This window comes from Salmo salar, chromosome ssa20 (assembly GCF_905237065.1).
Source record: "Salmo salar chromosome ssa20, Ssal_v3.1, whole genome shotgun sequence".
Classification (NCBI taxonomy): Eukaryota; Metazoa; Chordata; class Actinopteri; order Salmoniformes; family Salmonidae; genus Salmo; species Salmo salar.
The window spans coordinates 9,601,705-9,614,219 of record NC_059461.1 but is presented as its reverse complement, the minus strand read 5'-3'; the positions used below and the strand labels follow the sequence as shown (position 1 = coordinate 9,614,219).

Sequence of the window (12,515 nt, the reverse complement as noted above, 5' to 3'; positions counted from 1 at the left end):
TCTGAGGACATAGGGAGATGATGTAGAGACCGGCTACTAGACGCATCAGTCAGTGCTTGGTGTTGACAGGCATGATGGATGGGTGTAAGCATCTGCCTCTGCTTCGAAAGGTTGCATGTTTGAATCCAGCGATAACCCTAACCCTAAAAGGTTTGTTTTAAGCCTATCCCAAACATGAACCCTTACCTTAACCATTCTGAGTTAATGCCTAACCTTAAGAATTCAGATGATTTCCTAAACTTAACCTTGGAATGATACAGAGAAGTCACCAAAACACTTTGAAATGTTATGTTTGAGAAACATGGATGAACGTTTGATTCTGACGTGAGACTGTGAGAGCTTGTTGGCGATTGTGTGACGGCGGAGATGCTGGGTTGGGTTCGAAATGAAACTCTAGGTCCTCAACAGCACAGCTAGGAGAGCTAAGAAAATATATAACTTATAGTTGAAGACTCTTCTTTGAGTCTAAAAGTGCATTGAAATTGCTTAGGGAATTGTGCACACTTTAGAGAGGTATGTGTCCACTTGGAGGCATCAGTTAGTCCTCTCACTCAAACCCTTGTAATGTTTTGTCTTATGTTGCACCTACTCCACATTTTCCAGGAATAGTCTTATTACTGAATGTATCCAGAGTATTTTCAGATTTCGTTATCAACAAATGCAACAAAATACAGTAAGTGTAAAATGTACATAAAATCAATAGTGTAATATTCGGATTCAGTCTTGTGTCAGGTGAACTTTAGTCTAATAATTTCCCCATAATCTCCTAAACGGTTCCCTTTCAATTGCTACCACGCTGATGCATAATATGTGTTTCATATTTCTTCTGTAAGTAACATTTCAGTATAGCCCAATCCATGTAGGCCAATTCCCATGAGTGTGAAGGGTTTTAAGAGGCATTAGAAGAAGACAAAAAGGATCCATCAAATGCATTTGGTGTGCCATCGTAGTGACCTCTGACTTGTGGTCAGCCTCCCTCAGGTGGATCAAACTTAATCTTGTGTACTTTTTTTCAATGCTGAATTGAATGTCATTGAGAAAAGAGAAAGGTGGCATTATGTATTTTCTGAATTTAAAAGTAATCCAAGAAGTAATCATGTCGTTTTTCAAAAGTATATGGAATCTGATCACAATTTCTTTGGGGTAACGTTACTGATTGCAGTAAGAAATGACATGTAACAGATTGCATGTAATCGGTTACTTCTAAACCCTGGGTGTATGTATATGCATGTGTGCTCGCCTGCGTGTGTGTGTGTGGGCTTGCCTGTGTGTGTGTGTACTTGCATGAATGATTTCATCTATGTGTACCCACTCTCTTCTCCTTGTTTGTTATCACTGGGATTTCATATTTTTGGTGCACATCCACGGGACAGGTTTCTCGATTGGAGGCAGAGTTTGTTTGCTTGAGAATATGTTTATCCAGGGACTATGTGATCACTGAAGTTGAAGAAGCTTGTGTAAAGGCATTGGTGTCAGCATATTTTTTTCCCCAGTTCACAAAAAAAGTCACTTCAAATCCCCCGATTTAGAGGAAAAGATGTGTTATGATTACACAATGTCACCAGAATGTGTCCCACCATATAACATCAGTCAGACATTTGTGCGCTGAGAGCATAGTTTGTTATTTGTGATTTATGATACTTTTTGTTTCCAGGTTTTCTGTATTTTCTTATTCATGAGATGAGACAGAATCTACCAGAATTAAACATGAAAATAATAAATAATATATTTTCTTCATGATTTCATCACATTACATTGCTATTTATTCCGCTGTACATACATAGCGTGTCAACTAGACAGATATGTTGGTGTTTTTCCTAGTTTCATTCAAATGTGTGATCAGTAGGATACATACAGTTTAAGAACTACTAGTAGAATACTTATACTAACAACAACAAAATGCTCTCAAACTATTATTTTGCTTCATCTGAAAAACTGTGCTGCTTACATTTAATATAATATAACGATAAGCAAATCATTATTTTCATATTGGTGTAGAAATGTATTAAGCCACTGCTCCTGTAAGATTTTAGGGTTTACATAATGGGCTTCTCTCCTCTATTCTCAGGACAGAATGGAAGCTTTGATTTGGTTTTGTCTACACAGGAGGGAATTCCAAAGAAGAGCTTATTCTAATGTTTAGGATGAGAATATGCTTCTCCAGGAGTTAGGACTCTTTGATATCCCTGAGCAAATGTAAGGACACATATTTATTCGAGCAGTAAACCTATCCTGCCTTTGGGATATAATGTTTATTTTGGAGGATTAAAACTGCTTATACTTTTGAAAACATTGTTGTAGGGATGTGGTGGTGGTGGTGGTGGGGGGGGGGGGCGCATAGGATGAGAAAATCGAATGTGATTATTCCAGTGTGAACCATGGTGGGTGAAACAAGCGTGGAGCTGTCCCTTTAAATATTCCTTCCAGACGGTTGTCTCGGTAACCCGGAAGCTTCCAATTCTGAGATTCCTTCCTGTTTTTCTACATTTTAAGGAAGCAGGGGATGCTGGCTTATTGTTATTTTGGATATTCGCTTGTAGTGGTGGTATGTGTTTGAAGCTAAATGCATGACTGTAAAATAAAGTAGTATTTCACTGGCGTTTACGTCTGCCATGCACACGTGTGAAACGAATGCTTCTCTCTTGGACGTGCCTTCACTGGCATAAATGCACTCTGTCCCTAGCATTTGGTTGTTATTTTATGCATGAATACATCTGGGTTGCCTGTGTCTGTCTTTTGACCTAGACAGTCGTTCGCCCTGCGTTGTATAAATTGTAACATACGCGTTTTGATATGGCAGTGTTTGTTGGTACTCCAGCTAGCTAAGGTGGCTAGCTAGTTAACTTAGTTGCACACTTCTGCATGTTTATTGTTTAGCTAGCTAAATAGTCTACATTGCCTAGCCACATTAAATTAGGCTATGCAATAACTACACGATAGTCGTTATGTTACCGCGCAATGCAGTGTGGTTACAACAGTGGTGCCAAGAAATGCCAGAAATGAAATTGTAAGGGGAAGTGGTTTTCTGTGTGCCTTGCTAACTAACGTTACTCAAGATGGATACAATGCCTTATGCATACCTGTGTGAAATCATTCCTTGTTACTATTATTAGAAATGAATGTGCTGCCTTCACTATAATGTACCTCCCTCTACAATACAAACAATGTCGTTGTTAAAGTACATTGTAACTAACTACTGTTCTACAAACAATCAATCATTTTCTATTCCCTTCCATGTAGAGTAACGCTAACCAGCAGTGATCCACAAGAAGAGAAGCTCCATGCTTACTTGACCCTGTACTTTTATACAGTTAATTTTGTGGATAACTATGGCCCAGATTCCCGGTCAAGAGAATAAAGAGAAAACTACTGCCCTGAAAGGTGAGCAACTAGGTAACTGGTATTTCCTTCCTTGTGCAGATGAGTTTGGGTTTGTGTATAGTACCCTGAAAATATTGTATTTTGCTGTGCAGACTCGCAGCTCGAAAGTAATTGATAAACGAGCAAACTTGTGTCCAAGGTAATGTCTGTTTTCGGGGCGAATGGAGACTTGTGAAAAGTGCAAGTTGTGGAGGTGGGTTCATCTAACTATCTTCAGCCCGCTCCAACTGTCTGTCAGCTATGCCTACTGTTTGCATCAACATTTGTTTGCAGAGGGGACTTAAGTCTATTAGAGTAGGAAGGACTTTAGTCTGATCCTGCTAAAGGGAGAAATGTGCTTGCCCTCTTAGGCTGAAGCCTATAGGTTTGAGATTTTCTCCTCTCAACAACCACTTTGTCTTTCCACAGTTTCCAGTAAAGATGGGACATAGCCATGTTTGAATTGACTGGTTAAACCTAAGCCTATTAAGGATGCTTCTCCCTATAAAGGCTGAACACCAACCATTTATATGGAACAGATCGGGAGACTATTAAAGGGGCAATTTGTAGTTCAAACAATAACAAAGCAGGAACCCCACCTCGGTTTTGTTAAACAGCTGAGGGATGGGGCTGGAGTATTGTAACCACTCTTAGGGCCCTATAAAGTCTGCATTGTGAAGAACGCGGACGGAATCACGGAATTCAACAATATTCAAAAATCTGTTGAACGTCGTAGGAAAACGACATTTATTGAACTTATACTGAACAAAAATACAAACGCAACATATAAAGTGTTGGTTTCATGAGATAAAGCTTATTTCTGTGTGTGTGCGCGCCTGCATGTCTACACTTTCTGTAGCCGTTAGCAATGATGCTAATTGTAACCTTCTGGTTATATTTTAACTACCAAGTAGCGTATGCCTACCTGGCAGAACGATATAATGATTATTTGCATCAATCCAGTGGCCATTTGTTTTGCAAACTCAGCAATTTTATGAGCGCTACAGAAACACCACTAATCAAAAACAATGGCAGTAAAAGGGTAACTACACCCCAAAATCCAAATGTGTTCCATTTATTTTCCAGATCTCAAAGTGGTCTCCTGATGTGGTTTAAGCATTTTTATGGACTTAGAACATACAATTTAGTTGTTTTTCTATTAAATAAGTATGATTTTGAGAGCCCCGCCCCCTCCCAAAAATGGGGAAAACATAAACCTGGAAAACAAAAAAGGAGAAAACGGTATTTGGGAATCAGGCACAAAAAACATCTAATTCATACAACGCTATGGGTGCAAGGACGTCCCTGATATCAAAATGATGGTTTTAACCATGTTTTGAGGCTATACGGTGTTTGTTTACGTTTCATTGTTAACAAACAATAATGGAGTAAACAAGATTATATTTTGGGTTCTGATGGGGTAACACAGTTGAACTAAGCTCATGAGGCATAAGTTATATTATTCGAAGGGTATTGCTAATGTAAAAGTCAAAAAAGGTATGTAGCAATCAGTGTTTTTTTGTTATGACCGCTAACCACGTCCAATAGCCTAGGTTTTGTTTCCTTTTGTAATAGGCCCAATTAGTGATAGTGTATATTATGACGCTATAATGAGAGGAAACACTACTATTGCACAGAATACCTAGCCTTTTTAATTAGTTACATTCTGTTCAACCAAGATGGTCCCCTCAGCAACAATTGTCACAGTATGTTAAGTGACAGTCACTTAAGTATGACAATTGGGTACTTTTCCCACCACGCCGATGCAGTAAAAGACACATCATTTGATTGTGCTTTCCTGTCAATTTTTGAACATGCTATTTACTGACTGGACTAGCCTATATAGACATTCTGATCAAGAACAGAGCGTTCTTCATTGTCATGGATGTGTTTTTAGCTGTGCTAGTGTACACCTATATCAACACCGTTTTTTTGGACACGGTCGCCTAACGTCGGTTTAAATAGTTATTTTGTGGTTGTGCCGTGAATCGAAGAGCAGGCAACACTCAGACCAAAACACAGGCTATGGATAGGTCTAATACAGAAATATCAGTCCCCACAATGAATATAGGCAAAATGACATAGACCTCTAAACTTTAAGGTTTTATATGTGTTTTGATAACCGGCTACTTCGTCACATTTGCTCTATTTCAATTGAGGACCAGCAGTGGAGGGTTTTCTCCTTAAAAATAATCTTGACCCAAATGGGATTCCAAGTCAAAGCCACCATATGCCAACACCATGGAGTAGATTACTTTAATCGATCACACTACCACTCCAGGCTAGCAGTATGGGTAAATGACTGCTGTTTGACAACACCGCGAGAGTCTTTTGACTTTTACGATGTCTGAATGCAAAGTTACATGTTATATGATCCTCCTAGTCTTTTTCAGTGCATGGATGCGTGTTGAATGGATGAGCAAAACCGTGTAATTTTGTCACGTATGCGAAAACCCTTTTGAATTTTGTATGATGTCAGTAGCCTAGTCAAGGAAGCATCATGCAACAATATATTGGCACACTTCACTTAAACCATGGGTAACAAATATAACAATCTGCTTTAACAATCTGCTTCTGGTGGCCAATTTGACCTGTTGAACAAATGCAATTGGATGGGCTCTACTTTTTAAGGTCACTGATGGGTTGATTTGTCATTTTGTTACCGGAGAATTATCAGCTGGAGGTCCTCAGCATCGTGGGTAATTTGGCCAGGTTGACCTATGAGAAAAGCTAGCAGCTAGCCATTTTAGACTAATGGTTTAAGCCATGGTCTAAGCAAAAGTTCACAAGTATGGCCCCTGGGAGTCCTGGGATCCATAAAAACAAACAAATTAAGCAGCAGATGAGATGAAGCTAGGCCTATATTCTGTATGACTGCCTTTGAGCAACATTTTCATATTGCGGAATCATTGTGCTAAGTGCGGAAAAACACTGTAAAACTCAATCTCGCAGTGTGATTTAATTTAGAACAACGTTTGTTATAAGAAGGCAAATGTTTGTAAAGAGTTTATACTGAGCAATACATAAGTAGTTGCCTCCTTATAAGACACATTGTTGAAGAAAAATGTCAAATTAAATCACGCTAACAGATTGAGGTTCATGGTATTTTTCTGTTGCACTTTGCACAATGATTTTGCACCACGAAAAGTCCGCCCACTGTGTTTTAGCATGGCTAAGTGCAAATGTAGCTAATATAGATTTCCTGTGTCCCTCCCCACACCTGGCCCAGACCTGTTGTCCAGGATAGACCTGGACGAACTCATGAAGAAGGACGAACCTCCGCTCAATTTCCCCAAGACGCTTGAAGAGTTTGAGTATGCCTTCAACGAGCGTAAGTCATATCATTTATATTCTGTATGTATGGATTATTTCATCCCAGGTGAGGCCTGGTGTGTTTGGCTCTTAATATTCCCCCAGTGGCCTCTCCCCCTCCTTTCTTTCTTTCTTTCTTTCTTTTCTTTCTCCTGCACTGCTCTCTCTCTCTCTCTCTCTCTCTGTCACAGTCTCTGCTGACTGTGTGGCTGTACTGTGGCTGAGGACATGTTGTGTACTATACGGCCTGTCAGTAACCTACTCAGCCTTGCGCTCAATCTGACGGAGGATTTGCATAACCTGGCCTAAGAACAGGCCCGGGCTGCCACTTCTGAGGAGCCTGCCTGGGTGTCTTTCTTCACTCTCCTCTCCAAGAATATAATTTCTATTCAAACTAAAGTCCCTCCGGCTCAGCGCTGCCATGACTACGGTATTCTTCACTCCAGCAGCAAAGTTAGCCTACGTCTATATAGTGTATAAAGAAATATGACCATGTAATGAAATGAATATATAGGAGGCTGTGTACAGTTGATACAGGTATCTTAATTATAAAGATGATGGCTTCATCACAGTAGCCCTCTGGTTTTTCATTACTGGAAATCCAAGGTTATGTACACCTAATTAAGCCTCAAAATCGAGAACGGCATGCTAATTATGCTAGAAAAGAGGAGAAAAGTTGCGGAAGCATAATCCTCTGAGAGGCCGTGTTGTGGAGGCGATGGAGCTGAACTCTCGTATACACACAAGCACGTATGCGCGCGCGCACACACACACACCGTTGTTTAGTAGATCTCTCCTCTCACCACCGTGAATGTATAATTGATTTCTTCAAGGTACTTTTCCGCGGGCGCCTTTTTAAACCGATACCCTCCCCCCGTGCCCATCTCTTAGGCACAAGCTAGCTATTAGTTCTCCGTGTTGACAAACTGGCTTTTCGGTGCTAAATGTTGTCTAACAGCTAACGATGAAAGCAAAATGCTGTAATGCCGGGCGAGTAAGCAGTGTAAGATTTATCACACGATAACAGGGTGCAAAGTGGTGCAATTTAGGGAGAGATGAAAATGCTTATGCAGTCTTTTATCTTAACATGATGCTTTTGTTTGGCCGGGGTTTGCCGCTGCGGAATAATTGAGAAAGTATGAGACCCTCCGGCTATTTGGGTTGTATACTTTTGAGTATTTCAGCGTTATGCGTTTTGCAGTTGTTAGAGGTCACAATTAAATTGAACACTGTTTTGCGCTTCGTTATGTTGCAGTGTCAACGGAAGGATAGATGGCCTCATTGTAAACCTCTGTATTTTGGAGGCATTAAACCGACGCAGGGATAATTGTTTAGTTTGAGAAAAGCTACAAGTCTTGAATTGCTCTCTCCCTCATCATATTATTCTCTGCTTGTTCCTCATTTAGCTGTTATTGTAAAATGAACCTGGGCTATGAAAATAAACACAGGTGTTAAAAAGTTCCTCCCTGTAAACTCTGAATTTGTGTTTGTATCCCTAGTTTCCACACAATTATTCATACACTTTTGCCGTAATGTAACTCCTAATGCACATACACTGCACCCAGTCACTCCCCGCTGGCTAGGCCTGGTAGAGAGCGGTGGCATTGGAGTTACCAGGGTCAATGAGAGTGAATGCTGATTGGCTGACATTCAAAGCCCAGCCTCAAAGGCAGTGTGGGGAACAGTTGTGGTGTCTCTCTCTCTCTCCTCACATCTCAGGTGGATATGGCTACAGACAAATGTGACGAGGCCAGGATGAGGGAAAAAAAGGGAGAGAGAGATAAAGAAGGAATGAGAAGGAGATTGCGTTCACGCCACACCTGCTGTCTGGGCCTGAGCTGCCAGACGTCCCAGAAGGCCGTTGGACTCGTGACTGGAAAGAGCGCTCCTTGTACCTGCCAGATGGGGGGGGAACCGAAGCCACAAACGCTTTTAATTGCGTGAAGAGAGAGAGGCGCAGAAAAGCATGGGGCTCAGTTTGAACGGAAGGTCAAAGCTAGTTTGCTTCTTTTGACAGGGCGGAACTACCTCAGCATGTCCGTACGGCGGTAGAAACCTAACAAGCACCGCTCCACCCCTCACACTATCATCAGCTTTCCTGACGTCATTAAGCAGCAGTCGGTTTGAACAGCGTTTAGTTTTCTCTTACTTTCGGAACCTGAGGAATTGGTCGAACGTTCTCCTTCCAGACCCTTCTGCCATGCATGTCCCAACCGCAGTTGAACGCTTATAGTTGAGGTCGTTTCCATTTTGAATGGCCACTGTGATTGATTGATTAATTGATATTCAGCCCGTGAATTTGAAACTGCCTGCTATTTTCTCTGAGGATTTTTCAATTTGTAAGTTATGTTTCAATTTGTTTGCTAGAATGACCCCTACCCTGGATCAAAAATACTTGAGATACTGAAAGAAGTCTCCCCACTAATCCCCCTGGAGAGGGTTTCAATCAGTCTCAATGATTGGCCTCAATTAACATTGTTTCTGTCTGTCCTTCTGTCTTTCTCTCGGTCTGTCTTTCTGTCTATCTTCCTGTCTCTGTCCGTCTATCTCCCTGTCTACCTGTCGGTTTCTGTCTGTATGTCTCTCTGTTTGTCTCTCTGTCGGTCTCTGTCTGTCTGTATGTGTGTCTGTCTGTGCCTGTCTGTCTGTGCCTATCTCCCTCTGTCTGTCTGCCTATCAGAGGGCAGGTTGAGGCACACCACGACGGGCGAGGCGTATGTATTCAACGCCCGGGAGGATCTCCACAGGTGGAACCAGAAACGCTACGAGGCCCTGGGAGAGGTAGGTCCTGTTACTGCTCCTCCCCGTCTTCATCCCTCTCTAACTCTGTCTATCAATCATCAGGACATATCTTATATTGTCATTTTCACTTCTGCATTACTATATTCCTTTGTCTTTTGTACTGGAAAATGTCAGTTTTACTATAGGATAGGAAGTTCGTTAAAACAAGATAAAAGAGGAAAGGAATGGATCCCTGAATTTGAGTAAATGAGAGAATAGTTCCCTACCATATTGTATTATTAAGGACAAAACTTGGATGCTGATTTTGTTGTATCTGTGCTCCCAAGATTGAATAACTCTTTGATTTGATTCAGAGCGGTATTGAACACACGCGCACCGCGCGCGCACACAGACACCACCATGACTGTGTGTGTTGTTTTATTCCTCGGAGTTGTCTTCTAAGGGCGTCTATGCATAATGTGTTTGGCTCTGCCTGGCACATCTCTTGAGAGTGATGTGTGTTTGTGGGCATGGTGGTTGGCAGGACGTGGTGGATCCTCCTTGGCAGCAGTGGTGGACGTCCGTCTTTGTGTGTGTGTGTGTGTGTGTGTGTGTGTTGTGTTTTGAGTGATCAAGCCCTGATTTATAACTGGCTCAGCGGTTGTGCTGGTTACACCTTCACATTCAAAACAGCCTTAATCCCACCAGGCCCTCGACACTTTCACTGCTCTATCAGGTGTGTGTGTGTGTGTGTGTGTGTGTGTGTGTGTGTGTGTGTGTGTGTGTGTGTGTGTGTGTGTGTGTGTGTGTGTCATACAGCGTTGGTAAGTATGCTGGTATATGGCGACGCAGCTACACAGAGCTCATATGTCACACAATGTAGGCCTACATACTGTATTTCGCCACACCCGCAATAACGTCTGCTAAAGATGTGTAAGTGACCAATACAATTGTATTTGATATCCGTTTGTCAGGATTACCAGCCTGAAGGTTAGGTTAGCCCCTGACAGACGGACGGGACTGACTGATGTGTGACGTACACATCACACTGTCACACCTCACCCAAAAGTTCACTTTGCGTTCACTCTGTCTCAACCCATGCAATATGCATGAGCTAAACCCAAACCAATGCTTTTCTTTGGTAAATCTTTTGTTTCATTTGCAACCCCGCTATTTTGCTTTTAATTGTTCCCTGCGTTCTTTCAAGTTTAAAGCGAAAGATGGACTCTTTGGTGGGATTTACCTGTGTGTTTAATTTCTAATCCAGGTACGTCCTTTGTGAACTATCTTTTTGTTGAAGGCTCCCTTTCTCCTGCTGGTATCTCGCCAGCATCTGAAACGCTGGAAGCAAATATTTGGTCGTGCGGATTGGAGTAGTCCTGAGAACACAGTCATTTAAACTTCCTGAACTCAGACATCAGGCGCAGACCCAGACGTTTAGTTAATTCGTTAAGGAGCTAATATGGTATTGCCATTCTGTGGTTTAAAAGAGGCGCCGTCTCATTCATTGAGAACGTAAAGGCTTTGCCAATGGTGAAGCTAGCTGTGATAACGAGATATTGGAATAGACTTACAGAGAGGTGCGTGGCTATTGCTGGTTAGTACTGTCTGTCTCTGTCTGTCTGTCTGTCTGTCTGTCTGTCTCTGTCTGTCTGTCTGTCTGTCTGTCTGTGACGGCCCTCCTGAAGGATGCATGCCCTCGATCAACCAACCGCCCTGGAGTGGGTGCACTACCCAATATGCATTGTGCAGGGGTGGAAAGGGAAGCAAGGAGACGCTATGCCCTTCCATGACTGTCCCTGGGGGTTGGTGTATGTGCAAGAGGGCGCCCACCCAACCTGCATGGGTGGGGGCTAGCATCATCTCTCTCTCGCTTTCTGTCTCTCCCTCGCGCTCTCTGTCTCTCTGTTGCTCTGTGTTTCTCTCTCTGTCGCTCTGTGTCTCTCTCTCTCTCTCTCTCTCTCTCTCTCTGTGTCTCTCTCTCGCTCCCTCTATCTATCTCTCTCTGTCTCTCTCTGTTGCTCTGTGTCTCTCGCTCTCCCTCCCTCCCTCTCTTCTATGGCCCTGCCAGTCTTCAGAGCAGAGCTAGCTATGACAGTGCAGTGCTAGGGAGAAATGGCGGCCACATTGTGAGAGGCATCACAGCACCAGATGTCCAATTTGCACTTCAGCCTCGTCTGAATGGGCGGACGATGTCTCGATGGCCGGCGTAGAGGAAAGATTCGCAGCTGGGGTTGAATGCAGGGGCATTGCATTGTGGGCCCAGATTTTAATAAGTATTCTCATTTTATTTATATATTTTACAGCTCAATGCGAAGATCTTTCCAAGGAGCACAAATCCTTCACTGTAGTCTACATGAACGGGTTTTTATGATGTCCCAGTTTGTGGTGAATTAGCATATTGAATTGAGTTGTTTGAAAACCTCTGAATACCAGCCTCACGAAGCCAATCATTTAAGGTGCTGTTTGTTGAATAAACTGCTATTGTGTCGATCCCTGTGGATATGTGGGTGTGCGTGCGTGCATTCGTGTATGTGAACGGCAGAAGCGTCACATCTGTTCTCCCTGTTTGGATAAGACCTTGTGCAGCGATTAAAGGCTGTTTGTTCTGGTATCTGTGTGAGTGGGGTGTGTGAAAGCCCTGGTCTTCTCTGCATGTTGTCAGCCAGATTAAACCTAATGCATCAAAAAGCCTCCATCGGCCAGGGAACAGGGGCAAGAGCATCCCTGCTCTGACATCTCCATTAGTACGACAGGAACCCAGGCAGCATCGCTACGCTACGCAGCGCCAGGCTATGCTACACACATAGGCACGACGGGGGACGGTATGCTAGTTATATTCCCATCGTGATTTAGTGCTGATCGTTGTTTCAAAGGAGATGTATTTTATTTGACCGTTGAGTGAACCACGACCTGGTAGTGAACTGAAGCTAGTTGTAGCCCAGCAGCTATCCCCTTCCCCTCAGCCTCACCCGTTCTGTCCTGGTGTTGATATTGACGGGAAAACAGAGAGAGATGGAGGCATTAACTTACTGTGTGTGTGTGTGTGTGTGTGTGTGTGTGTGTGTGGGGGGGGCCCTCTGGGGGCTGCGGGGGAAATTGAAACGCCTGCCTCGTGCTCA

The 12,515-nt window shown here is 42.8% G+C and overlaps 1 protein-coding gene across 7 annotated transcripts in view; it reads left to right on the top strand.

The window, feature by feature from the left end:
- The first annotated feature begins 2,422 nt into the window (after window positions 1–2,422).
- The window catches only part of LOC106580148 (cotranscriptional regulator FAM172A homolog), a 199,266-nt gene continuing 189,173 nt past the window's right edge, over window positions 2,423–12,515 (top strand). For 4 of the 7 annotated variants that reach the window (XM_014160885.2, XM_014160890.2, XM_014160888.2 and 1 more), the window contains exons 1-4: window positions 2,423–2,545; window positions 3,241–3,393; window positions 6,590–6,691; window positions 9,353–9,453. In XM_014160885.2, coding sequence (XP_014016360.1) covers window positions 3,330–3,393; window positions 6,590–6,691; window positions 9,353–9,453 — 267 coding nt within the window. In that variant the 5' untranslated portion in view covers window positions 2,423–2,545; window positions 3,241–3,329. The other 3 variants (XM_014160887.2, XM_014160886.2, XM_045704312.1) reach the window with 3 other exon arrangements.